The sequence below is a fragment of the Delphinapterus leucas genome, chromosome 15, assembly GCF_059928025.1.
Source record: "Delphinapterus leucas isolate spDelLeu-1000000601 "Yukka" chromosome 15, BTC_Dleu_Yukka2, whole genome shotgun sequence".
Lineage (NCBI taxonomy): Eukaryota > Metazoa > Chordata > Mammalia > Artiodactyla > Monodontidae > Delphinapterus > Delphinapterus leucas.
The window spans coordinates 18,447,980-18,461,865 of NC_143143.1; the positions used below are offsets into that span (position 1 = coordinate 18,447,980).

The following is a 13,886-nucleotide window of genomic DNA, read 5'->3' on the forward strand; positions in this document are numbered from 1 at the left end:
CTACCAGCAGCTTCTCCTTTGACCTCCTAAGTTATAAGATCATCCCTTACCTCGTTGTCACTGAACTCCCAAAGAGACCTATTCCTTCAAGGAAGCCGTGAACCCTAGGGGCCATGTCTCTCGGAAGTAATCCCCACAAAAGCATAAAAGGAGGGGAGGAAGGAGGATGAGGGGACAAAGAAATACACAGGTGAGACTTCCCTCATTCTCCATCCCACCTTCCATAAGATGGAATCTTCTGAAAGGATAGATGTCTGGGCCCTGCCGTAGAAATTCTGATCCTTTAAAAAGTCTGCAGTGGAGCTTAGGAAGCTGTAGCTTGAAAACACCACACATCTGCCTCTGGTGTGTAACTAACTAGATCCACTCCTTGCTTTGTAGGTGTAGATGGGTACGTGTGTACGTATTTTTATATTTATCGTCTTTTCCTTTGGTAGTAAAGGCATATATGTTGCCTTCAGCTCAATAACCACTTTCTTATCTGGAAAAAATTTATTTGTTTCTGAATCTGGCACGTCAGTCCGTTCTTTGCCAGGATGGGTTAAGACAGGAGGGTACCGCACCCCCTACAGCAGTTGCTTCCTCTGTGCTATTTCAAGAATCATCCTGACCTGCGGACAGAATTCCCTGAAAGATTCTCCAATCTGGGTCTTTCCGGCTATCCCAGAGAAGGGATACTCCCAGAATTCGAGGGTAGGGGTAGAGGTGGGAATGGAGGTGACCAACACAAACACACCATCAAAGCCCATTAATCAGATTGCATTAAGCTTTATAACAACACAGTTTTCAGTTAGCGGGAGAAATGACAGTTTAATAACAGCCGAACAGATTTCACTCCCCCCCCCACTCATACATATTTCCAATTTTGCTAGAACAGTTCCTGGTTTTGGAGATCTGTGAAGAGCGCTTTATGTCAAATGCTGCATTTTAATGGAATCAAACTAATGGGAAGGGACATTTTATGCAGCGGCCCTTGATGGGGGTGTCTGCAGACAGCCTTTACCCTCCCCCACCCCCATACACTGGATCTGATAAATGGAGTCAGCCCTCTTGTCACTGCCCCAATGTGTGCCATCTCTAAGTTAAGCAAAGGAAGCACGAGATGACCATGTAGGGGAGATGGTGGGACAAAGAGAAGGATGGTGAGCGACCCCCTGCGGGTTGTGCTGCTAAAGGTTATTCATGACAAAAGACATGCCAGCTCTCTGGTCCTCGCCCCTCTGGGGACCCTAAGGGACAGAGCCCATCCTGATAGCATGTGTCAGAACCATGCGGCTGAGGGTCTTCAGGGATGGAGACCTCCCACCAAAATGACTGGCTTTCTTTTTTTCACTCCCAGAGATGGCATTCATCTTTCCCAACCTCAGGGCTCTGAGCTCTGCTGCAACCCCCCTGCTCGGAGAGCAGCCCTGTGATTCTGATTCTAAGGAGGCACAGGCTAAGCTTCTCCACCGCCCAGGATGCTCACAAAGAGAGAGACTCAACCCCCCTTCGGGGGCTCCTAGAAAGGCTTCCAGGGGTGTCAGCATTTTTTGGTGAGAAACATGCATGCCTCTGCCTTCATAAGGTGAGGAGGGAGTAAGTCAAAGGTTGCGGGACAAGACCTTTAAGGAGAAGGTTAGAGACACTTTAAGAGGAAGGACCTTGCTCCCTAGGAGTCCTGGAGCAATTGGCCACAATTAGTATTCTGGCAAGATGCCAAAGCAGAGGTTGATAGAGCAGGGGCCTTTGCCAGATATGGGGCTAGAACTCGGGCTTCCCAGATCAAAGTGAGAGACTCCGGCCAAAAGTAGACCTTCCTTTCTTTTTTGTCATTTAAACAAACATTCATGCCACTGTCTCTGACCTTGACAACTATTTACGTATCCTGTCTTCAGACTTGATTAACGAGCAGAAGACAAGAATTAGCAGTGGATTCTGGTGGCCATCTGGTCAACCAGATGCTGCTACCCAGGCAGGCCTGGTACCCTCATGAGTATGCCATGGGATCCATCCCTTTGCCTAAGCCAACAGCGTTGGAAGCAATCCTGATTGGACAAAGGAGGAGATCTACTTGGCACCCCAGCAAGGCTGAGGCTGCAGACCCTGGGGGATTCAGGACTCAGGTAAGGAGCCTCCCTAGCTATTCACCAGCCTTCCCTCCACATCTCTAGCCTCATTTGTCACCCTCTTCCTGTTCCCACTGGAAATTTTGACCAGTCATTTGGTAAAACATCATGTTGAAGGGTTTGTAGAATTTCCGCAGTCTGTGGATCACATCGGGGTCGATGCGGGGATGAGTCCGACCTTTGCTCTTGCCTAAGCACCTGGGGGCGCTGCTGTCTTCTGGCTTCTTTAGGCAAGGGAACCCCTTGGTTTTGTTGAAATAGAAATGCTTCTCAGTCACAACACGCTTGAGGCCTAGAAAATCCTGTACTTTGGCCATTTCCCCGGCGGGGTCCACTATGAGTCGCTCACCGCTGACGAAGAGGATCTGAGAGAGGGGGAAATACTGGAGCCAGTTTTCCAGATGCAGAGCATAGATCCCTATTCGAATGGCGCTCCAGGAGGCATCGATCAGCCCTAGGGTCCGATTTTTGAAGGCCAGCACCTCGAAGGTGGGGATCTCGGGTTTCTTTGACAGTGTCTGGGTGTAATCGGAGATGGCCCTGGTCACGGGGTTTCTCACCACCACGATGAGTTTGATGTCCTTGGCCATGGAGTGGATGCGCTTGGGGGCCTCATTTGTCACAAAGTAACTTGGTGTCTTCTCCATGGTTAACTGCCCATCCAAAGTCTTAGGCATCACATTTCTGGAAGACGGAGGAAAACAAAAGAGTGATTATTCCTGTCCAGAAATAACTGAACTTGTTGCACGAAATGTATGATATAAATAGCCCAGCGGGGAGCTACCCAATAAAATTCATGTACACTTGGAAGTTCTTTTTGGACTATATATCCCTCTGTAGCTCTGATTATAGTATTATCAGAAAAAGCAGCATAAAGCCTGCGCAATTCATTCATGGGAATCTTATGCACCTCCATTTAAATTTCTGCTCTATCTCTTACCAGTTATGTTTAACCTAGATCGACTCTTAATTTCTCTATGTATTAGTTTTATAATCTCTGAAATGAAGATAATGATAGCACCTACTTCACACAGTTGTAAAAAGATTAAGGGAGATAATGCTTTTAAAGCATTTAGCACAGAATCTGGCATGTGTAAGATCTTAATAAATCAAGGGTATGACTGTTGTAGTGGCTTTGGGAAAGCGTTTGAGCTCAACAAGACCTCAAAGATGATCTAGTCCAGGGGTTGGCAAACTACTACCTGCCTCCTGTCATTGTATGGCCCACAGCTAAGAATGATTTTTCATCTTTAAAGGGTGGGGAAAAAAACAAAATAGTAAGACTAAAATTTTGTGATGCGTGAAAATTATATGTAATTCAAATTTCAATGCTTATAAATAAACTTTTATTGGAACATGGCCACACATTCCTTTCTGCGGCTGCTTTTTGCATCTACATCAGCAGAGTCGAGTAGTTTGCAACAGAGACTATATGACATGCAAAGCTGAACGTATTTCCTATCTGGCCCTTTAAGAAAACATTTCTTGACCCCTAACCTAATCCAAAGGCATCTTTATGCAAATGAGGAAACTGAAGCCCAGAGACAGGGAATCAGACAGGCTTTGCGACCTCAGCAAGTTGAATCACATCCCTGAGCCTTATTATCCTCAACTGTAAAAATCCTAAAACTTGCTTCAAGTTCAGCTGAGGATGAAACGAATGACATATAGTGTGACACACAGCGTGACAGCATCTAGCATGGAATTAGTTTTATACATGGGATTTCTTCTTTCTTGGCTCCCAAGGTTGCCCAGTGAGCCAGTGACAGATCCCACAGCAGGACCCATATCTCTTGGTTTCCTTCCCAAGGTTGCTTCTCCAAACCCACCCCTCCATCCATGTTTGCCTTCGGAGTGGCCTTGTCTTACTTGGGAACTTCAAGAGATTAAAGGAGTTTGATGTACTTGTACCTGTCGGTACAGCAGGCCATCTGCCACCACATGCTCCATCCATCTCCATTAAGTCCATTCACTTCCGAGCCTTGCACCAAAGTGGTACATTTGGGATTACACAAGACCTCTTTGTTATGATGACATGCTTTTAAATGTCTCAGCTAATAAAACTTAATACAGACGAAGATCCCTCAGCTTCCCCTACCATAATTAAATTTATTTACTATTGCGTGTGTGGAGAAGGAAGGATTCTTCTTTTACCTCTAATTCACATGCTCTGTCAATAATTAATTGCTACTGGGTTCTGAGCTTCCTCGGCAAGCATTTTTATCAGGCAAGAGGCACTTGCCTAATGTAGAGAATTCACATGGAGGTTGATGTGGTTCGTGTATAATGGTTGGGCAGTGAGGAGTTTTCAGATCAAAGCAATAGTCCTGGCCATAAATAATCATGCTCATCTTGAACTGATATTATCTCCCCAGTATTCTGAAAGTTTTCATGTTTGTGTGCCTGTTTGGCTCTTATCAGGTTTAATTGTGACGTTTGGAGGGGCGGGGCTCAGGACCACAGTTTTACGGGAGTCACATGTGCCTGATTTAAGAGTTCTGACTACCTATGTCACCTTGATGAAGTGACTAAACCCACTCTGAATCTCCATTTTCTCATCTAAAAAATAGGGTTAACAAGAGTCCCTCCCTTATAGGATTGTAATGAAGATTGAACGCGATAATGCAGGTAAATCACTTAGAATACTGTCCAGTGAATGCCAGAATTTTAAGAGGCACAAGATCATTGGCACAGCAATTCTTAGAGAAGAGTAAGGAGAAGATATTTCCGTTTGACCAAATGGAAAAGGTGAACAACATGGGAACTAAGGAACTGATCTAGAAAAGAAGGATATTCTGATTCAAGCCAGCGTCATCAACCGTTCTTCCTGATCTGGAGACTGGTGAGCAATGGGGAAGCTGCTACTAGTTCAGCTGAAGTTGAAAGAATATACTGATATCCTACTTTTCTTTCAGTTGGAGAGAGAGATTCTCTTCTTTTATTACAGAACTCATTTCGTAGTATAAAAATATTAAATAAATGTTGATGCAAAAAATACTGAGGATAGATATTTTTACATGGCCTCTTCCAGATTTTTGCCCCTCAGATATATCTTACTTCTTTTAATTTGCTGTATTTTTCTTTAGCAAGGAGCAGCTGCTAGGTTTTTCTTCTCCTCCAGTCTCTGCCAGTCACTTCTTAGACCTCAGTGTTTATCTTTACGTTGACAAATTCATCTCCTTCACTTCAGCTAATTGTTACAGTCTGTCAAGATCTGTGTTGATCTCGAGTCTTTTATCAGAAGCATCTGAGATAAATGGTACCCAGCCTATAAGCCGGCGTGTATAGGAGTAATTATGTGACTAGCTCAGTGCTTGGTACAAAAGGCAATGAGAGGAGCGGGGCTAGAGAAGGCAATGGAGAAGGTAGAGGGGAGCAGAGGCGCCTAAATGGCTTTGATCGTCATGTTACAGATGGATTACACCATGCACTTGAGGACAGTTCCTGCATTTGGGGCACACGTGGTAAAACCGTCTCATTAAGCCAAGATACAACTGTTGTTGCATGAGATACACAGGATTTTTTGCTGGTAAGAAGCTATCCAGTAGCTGCTCAAAATCAATGAAGTAGCAGTACCCCCTTTCCAAAAATGATTCTGAATCAGTTATATTCATTCATTCATTCATTCCATAAACGCTCACTTCCATAAACGGCAATATACTAGTGAACAAAACAGACAAGGTCCGTTCCCTGACAGAGCTTCCAGTGTTACTACTACATCTGATAAAAGGAGAGTTCTTTATAGCATCACAGAAATAACTATTTTAATCAACAGAGCGGGTATCATTACTATTTCACTTATAGAGAGAAGGAAACAGACTCAGAACCTAAAGATACTTTTTCGAAGTCTCACTGGGTGAGTATATCCTTGGTTCCTAAGCTCACTGGCCAAGCAAACACCTACCACCAGTTTCTGGCAAATAGCAGGTGCTGAATAAATATGTGTTGAACGAATGGATGAATAAACCATTTATCTCCTGTCCTAAGGCGAGGCTTTGTGGTGATGGGTTTTGTTGTCCTAATCTGCTCATCTCTCAGGCCTTGTCCCCTCACCAGTCTTCTCACCTGGGCCCATGACACAGCAGCTATTTCTGTATCTATCCTAGTGTTGCTCTTCCTAAAAGACTAGAGAGGGCGGTCTATGTGTAAGACCAACTTCTCCCAAAGTGGGCTTTGGATGTTGTCTCCCTCTACTTTCTCAGGAATGATTCATCCCAAGTTTCCTTCTCTCTCCTGGTTTTAGGGAAGTTCTTCTTGACTGGGTCTGACATTTTGACTGCCCATGTTCTCGCATCTTTCTGTGCTTGAGGGATGGGGAGGAGACCAGTCACGCCACAGGGGACTGAGCAAAGCTAAGAAAGTGAGAAAATAAGGTCAAGGGGTGGGGAGGGAAAGACCACAGGGGGTCTTAGGGGCCATGGGAAGACACTGGGTTTTATTCCGTGTGTGATGAGAAACCACTGAAGAACATGAAACAAGACAACATAAAATTTACATTTTAAGAGATTTTTTTTCCTCGCTGCTTTGCTGAGAACGCACAGGCATGTGGCAAGAGCAGAAGGAAGGCAGCCTGCTAAGAGGCCATTTCAGGAGAGCAGGTTAGAGATGGGGGTGGCAGGAATGCAGGTGGAGAGGGCAACCTGGGAAGCAGTGTTCACAATTAGGATGCCTTTAAAAGGTAGGGCCAACAGTTCTTTAGGATGGGTGGGATGTGTGCGCAAGAGAGAGAGAGAGTGTCATAGAAGACTCCAAGATTGTTGGCCTGAGCTAATGGGTAAGTAGTAGTGCAGTTTATTGACGTGGAGACAACTGAGAAAGAAGCTAGTTTCAGGGGAAGATACCAAGTCTGATTTTGGACTTGGAATCTGAAATACTCAAGTGAAGGAGTTGAGTAATAATCCTGATACAGGAGTCTGGAACTCAAGGGAGATCCCAGTTGGAGGTGGACATTTATATCATGAGTTCACAGCCCACCTGCCAGAAAGTAGGGTGAAGGAATGTCAGATTCTCTTCACCTTCACTAGTAGAAATTGGGACCTAACCTCTGCCTATCTGGGGAGTTCTCCTGAATAAGGAAAAGCATTCAGATGCTGGAGTGCAAAGCAAATCTTTAAATTCCATAGCAAAGATTTTCACTAACTCCTTTGAATGTCCAGGGTCTTTGATAACTTCCTGTATTACAGAGCTTAGGAGAATGTCATAATATGGTTGGTTCCCACCCCTCCATGGCTAAGCTCAGTTTCCGGAAGCCATGGGCAATGTTTTATTCACCTTTGTATCCCCAGTGCCTGCCGCGTGGCAGCTGCCCCATAACTATGTGTGGTTATTAGATGAATGAACGAATGACATACGAATGAAAACAGGATCCCCAGCAGTCAGGAGAATTGGGGCAGTTTGGAGGGCTCCTCTAAGTAGGTTTCCCTCACGTGGGGTTCAGTGTTTCTGAATTCCAAGCCATCCCTCATCTGAAGGACCCTGCACTGCAGTGTGTACCATATGGTGAGAAAACACTGCATCTGGGCTTGGAAAGGCTCCTTAACAGTATCTGGGGTGCTCAGAGCAGCCGTGACATCAGCGTCAACACACAGTCCCGAAGCGAGAATCAGCCTGCAGGATCACACAGCTGCTCTCACAACCCCAAATGTTTATGAGACACGATCCAACTCGCTCACCCTCCACCACCTCCGCTCTGCTGGTGGGGGAGCTGGGCTGAGCACAAGCCCCATCTGGATGCAGGTCAGCATCCAGGGCTTCATAGGAAACAACAATAATAGCGATCCTACAGTAGTTATCATACGCCATTTATCCAGTGCTCTCTCTGTGCTGTTTGGTGGTTGAGAGTTCAAATTCTGACACCAGATCAATGTCTCTAAGCACTTTCAGACACTGGGCTCTACAGCCTGGTGGTTAAGAGCATAGCCTCCAGAGGAACCAAATTTGGATCCACTTATTAGCTCTGTGACTCCGGGCAAATTACCAACCCAAGTAATTTGTGTCTCAGTTGCATTATCTGGAAAACAGGCGTCATACTGATAACACCCATTTCATAGGGATTTTGTGACAATGATATGAGTTAATGCCTAAAAGATTGCCTCACAGATAGTAGGCTTACAATACATTAGCCGTGAATTTTTAAAACAACTTTCTTAAGAAGGTACTACTACCTTCACCACTTCAGAGGTCAGGAAACTGAGGCTCAGTGAAATTGATCTGTTAGTCCAAAGTAACAGGAGGTAGCGTTGAAATTCAACCCCAGGTCTGTCGTGAACTTTAGCCAGAGCTCTTAGTTACTGCCTGGCAATGTTTAACCAAACGACAGAGGCTCAACAAGGTTACGTGACTGGCCCAAGGTCACTCTGCTGGTAGATGGCAAAGCTGAATCTTAAACGGAGCCTCATTATGTGTGTTGTAAAGGTGGGCTGTCACTGACTCACCACTGGGAGTTACAGAAACCCAGGCCAGAAGCCCCAGAAATTCTTGCCAGATCAAACTCCATCGTTCAATTTGCGACATCTCTCTCCGGGGCGTCATCAATTGAAGCAAATGGACACCAGCACGAATGCCGAGGGAGAAGGCAGTCACCCGTATTAGATGTAAAGAGCCCATGCTCTCCGGAAGGGTTAGCAGCTGAGCTTGCCTTTCGCTTGCCTGAATCAGAGGTATGTGGGCACCTCACATTTTCCCAAATGCATTATCCAGTGGGATAAATGGTGCATAAATGAGCAATATTTTCTGAGGCCTCCAGATAAACTGTAACCCAAGAGAATGGTGGTTAGAGCCAGGGCACGAGGTAAGGCTGTTTCTTCTGCATTGAGGAAAGAAACTTAGAAATTCAGTCGGGCGCCTGCTACTTGCCAAGCATCGAGACGGACAATTTCACATATTATTCTGGCTGAACTGCACAAGGAGCATACAATTCACTGAGCCCATTATAGAGATGTGGAAACTGAGTCAAAGAGACAATAAACCCCGCTCAGGACTACTTTTCGGCCTCATTCTTTTGGAAAGTTCATGCTGCTTTTCAAATCCAAGTTTATGAATCCTGGAATCCCTGAAGATGAAAAGTCAAACCCTTTGGAAACCACATTTCTTATGTAAAGACCCAAGAAAAGCAGCCTTTGCCAGGGCCATACGGCTAAGGACCAAACTGAAGGTGAGAAAGAAGGGATCCTGAGTTATAGCTCTGACTTAAGAACTAACTTGCCAAATGCATTTAGGACAAGGACTTTTCCCTCTCTGGACCTGTACCATGAAAGGGCTATGTTAATATGAATTCCCTCATTCATTCCAACGAGTGTTTGCTGGTGCTTATTATGTCGGGTATATAGCGATGCCAAAGCAGGCATGGTACCTGCCCTGCAACAGACTGCAAGTCCTTTGAAGGACACACCTGAACTTCCCATTTTTGTAAAGTGGGGTCTGTGCTTCAGATGAGGCATCTCTGGTGTGGGCAGAGGTCTCTTTTCAGACAAAATCACACCTGCCACCAAGAGGGAGAAGGAGGTGACAGAAAAGTGAGGGCAGAGGAGAGGAAAGGAGGGAGAGAGCTGAAGCAAAGAATGAAGGCACCTAGAAGCGACAGGAAGGAGAAATGAAGACAAGAGGAAGGAAAGGACTGAGGAAGGAAGGGGAGGAAGAAGGCAAACAGAAGGAGCTGGGCTTTGAAGAAACACAAAGAATTTGAATAACTGGAGAAGAATGAGGAAAGCATTCCAGTTTTGAATGACACATGACCACAGTGTTGTTGTTTTCTTTTTCGGTACGCGGGCCTCTCACTGCTGTGGCCTCTCCCGTTGCAGAGCACAGGCTCCGGACGCACAGGCTCAGTGGCCATGGCTCACGGGCCCAGCCACTCCGCGGCACGTGGGATCCTCCCGGACAGGGACACGAACCCGTGTCCCCTGCATCGGCAGGTGGACTCTCTACCACTGAGCCACCAGGGAAGCCCCATATGGTTTGATTTAGAAAACACATATGGACAAAAAACAACTATGAATTTGACAATCCCTTAAAATGAATTTGTGATTGAGTCATCACCACTGAATCTACATTTTTGAATGTGGCCATGTGTGCGCGTATGTGGGTGTATGAGATTTTTATTGATGTAGTTTATACTCAGTGTTTGGTATCTATAGGGATGTGAAGGTCCCTGCAATAATTCTCAAGCCCACAGGTTGGGAAGCAGGGTTCTAAAATCTAAACCTTTGCCTACTTACAACCTCAGCTCCATCAGTGCCTTCTTACCCACAACTCTCCCTCCAATCCCTCCTCTCTTGTTATTGGACCATCTCACTCCAGAGATTCGAAAACAAGATGCTCCCTGATTTTGAATTCACAAGATTACGGCTCACTTCACCTGCCCCTGACTGGGGATTCCACCCAGAGTATACTTCTCTGATCCTTTATTCATACACATTCAAAGAGTGTCCCACCGCAGAACCTCACACACCAACTGCTATTAGCTGTTTTATTGTATTTTCTTTCCTCGGGCTCGGCGTTTCAAAGGGCAGGTGCCACAATTAAATGATGATTATGGAGGTGTCAGCGTTGTCTGCCTGGGCACCTTGTGCTCACGATTTAACAGACGGTGACAGGAGAGGGCTCCTCTCAGGAAGGCCCCGTTCCAGGTCTCTCCACCGCTCACTGCACTCCCAGGTGTGTGTCTGCTCATCACTGCCTTGGGGGTGCTGCCAGCCCTGCTTCCTTCTCACCTGCATCCTGCGGCTGAGCCAAGCCCTGCTTGCTCCTGCTGAGTCTGCCCCTGTCATCCTTTGCATGACTCAGCCCTACTGTGTGGCTCTATCCTGGCTCTGCCGTCCTCACTCTAACGGACTTTGGGAAACTTATTTAACCACCTCAGTTTCCTCATACAATGGGTATCACAAGCAAGACCTATCTCAGAGCATGTTTTATGAAGGTTGAAAGGGCCGGTGCTTATGACGCTGCTGTAGAATGAATGTGTGTGCCCCCCTCCACACAAGTCATATGTTAAATCCTAACACCCAACGGGATGGTATTGGGGGTGTGGCCTTTGAGAGGGGATTAGGTCATGAGGGTGGAGCTCTCATGAATAGAATTCGTGCCCTTATGAAAGAGACCCCAGAAAGCTCCCTCCCACCTTCTGCCATGTGAGGACATAGTGAAAAGATAGCCCTCTATGAGCCAGGAAGCAGGTTCTCACCAGGCAGTGAATCTGTCAGCATCTTGATCCTGGAATTCTCAGCTTTTAGAACTGTAAGAAATAACTGTTTCTTGCTTAAGCCACTCAGTCTATGGTATTTTTGTTACAGCAGCCAGAATGAATGAAGGCTTAAGCACGGAGCCTGGAAGGAATTAACTGCTGAGTACAAGTGTTAATTATTGTTGCTATTATATACGAATCCTGTTTACTCACTGTGCATTCACAGAGAATGCCATCTTAGGACCTGTGCTGACCGGGAGGTTATTTCATGTTTATCTCATGTGCATCCTTAAAACAAACTTTGCTTTTGTAAATAATTTGTACGTGTCTCTTCCTTGTGATGCAAGGAATCTAATCGGCTAGACCGATATATATATAATAAAGCACTGGATGTTTTATTGGTGGAAGGGCTGCTCAGGTCGACTCATGCCTGCCCATGAAAACTTGTTAAATAACTCGGTCAAGATGGAGGCATCCATGCATATGAAGGGCAGGTGTGAACGGTGCTGGGAAGAACAATATTTTGTCACATGGCCAGGCACCAACTCTAGTGTTGAAGGAAACTTGTTCTCTCCGCCAACAGAATGCAGCCCAGAAACCCCTCTTTTCCCTACGTTTGGCCAGGATGGCAGGACCTCCTCTCCTACGAAGTGCCCAAGTAAGAGCCTTCCAGGTGTGTCCTTGAGATATTTCCTTCATAAGGGTGCATCCCCAAATCAAGATCTCTAGCTTCAATGATGTAAAGCACAATCATAAATTCATCAGTGCGCCCTGCTGTGCCTGTACTTAGACCTGACTTTCACAGCTTGGAGCGCATGAAATACTAAACAGATTTTCAAACCCATCCATCTGATCATGTAACAGATGGAGAAATGACAAATAGGAAAGAAGATCAGTGCACAACTAGAAGGATATACATAAACAGGCACACATACTGTGCCCCAAAGATTGAAGATTCTAATGTTATATCATCACATATTCATGCACACTGATCTCCTACAGAGTGTTTCTCTTTTACACACACACACACACACACACACACACACACACACACACTCCTCTACTCGTCCCACAACTGGCTCCTTATTATTATTCAAGTCTTGGTTCAAACATCACCTACTCAGAGGGCAATCCCCTTCCCCAGGGACCATCTAAATCACTCTCCTTCACACCAGCCTCTTTTGTTCCCTTCCTAGGGCTTCTTGTTATCTGACATTATCTTGTTTATGTGTTCATTTTCTTGTGTCTAGTCTGTCTGTCCTAAAGGAAGCAAGCTCCCAAGAAGGAAGACAGTTTGGCACTTCTGTATCCTGCTGAGTCTCCAGCATCTCACTTAGTGCCTAGAATTGAGACATAGGTCTCAATAAATATTTGCCCAATGATGGAAGAGATGAAGGAAAGAAGGGGGGAAAAAGCACAGTTGGAAAGAAGAGAAGGGAGAATAAAGGAAAAGAGGAAGGAAGGAGGAGAGGGAGGGAGGAAGGGAAGGAGGAAGGATAGGAGGAAAGAAAGTTAGGAAGAAGGATGGAGAGAGCTGGCTTCTTCCCATCATTCAGGTCTCATATTAAGTGTCTGGCTTTGGATTATTATGAAAGCCGCTAGCCACATGGAACTATTTAACTTTAAATTAATTAAAATTAAATTGAATTGAAGATTTAATTTCTCAGGGACAATAGCCACATCTCAAGTGCACAATAGCTACAAATGGCCAATGGCTACTGTGTTGGAGGTACAGCTCTAGTATATTCCATCATCACGTAACATTCTATTGGATAACGCTGGTCTGGTCCATCAGCTATGATTTTTGTGACATCAACATACCACTCAGAAGTCATCTCTCAGAGAGGCTTTCCCTGATCATTCTATCAAAAATCATGCCTGCTCCAAGTTACTGTCTATCCCATCGTCTGGTTTCTCTTCTTGTTCACACCATGTGGCATTGGTCAAGATTTGGACTTATCTACTTTACTCACCAGTTCACATGATTTCTGATGCCCTTCTACCCGGAACTGAACTCTGCAATGGCAGAACTTTTTCTTATTCACTAGGTACTATATCTGTCTCTAATGGAGCATTGTATATAACAGGTACTTCATAAATGACAATGAATAAACGAATGACCCCTCTGGATGTGCACATTTACATTTTTACACACTTTACACATTTTACTCATTTCATGCATCCATGCAGCAAGGCAAGGGCAGTGAAGTAAGGTCTAAGCTGGTGGTAGGTGGGCCTCCATCTCTTCACCTCCAGCTCGTGAGAAGGTAGGAAAGGCTGAGAGCTGATGCTTCCTTTTGCTCACGGCCCAACCCCCTTCACTGAGGCTCTGCACATCTTGCCAGACTTCTCAGGGGCTGGACTCAGCGTCCTGGCCAGGCTCTAGCACCAAGGGGCGGGAGCCTTGGGAAAATCCAGGTCCACGGAGCTGTGCTGCTGGCTGGCTGGGGAGGAGCACATACAAAGTCACAGCCTTGGGTTTCCCTGGTGGCGCAGTGGTTGGGAGTCCGCCTGCCGATGCAGGGGACGCGGGTTCGTGCCCCGGTCCGGGAGGATCCCACATGCCGCGGAGCGGCTGGGCCCGTGAGCCATGGCCG

The 13,886-nt window shown here is 45.8% G+C and overlaps 1 protein-coding gene across 1 annotated transcript in view; it reads right to left on the reverse strand.

The window, feature by feature from the left end:
- Nucleotides 1–2,155: 2,155 nt before the first annotated feature.
- Nucleotides 2,156–13,886, reverse strand: part of HS3ST4 (heparan sulfate-glucosamine 3-sulfotransferase 4) — a 396,199-nt gene continuing 384,468 nt past the window's right edge. The window contains exon 2 of the mRNA XM_022588481.2: nt 2,156–2,792. Coding sequence (XP_022444189.1) covers nt 2,156–2,792 — 637 coding nt within the window. The remainder of the gene's footprint in view (nt 2,793–13,886) is intronic.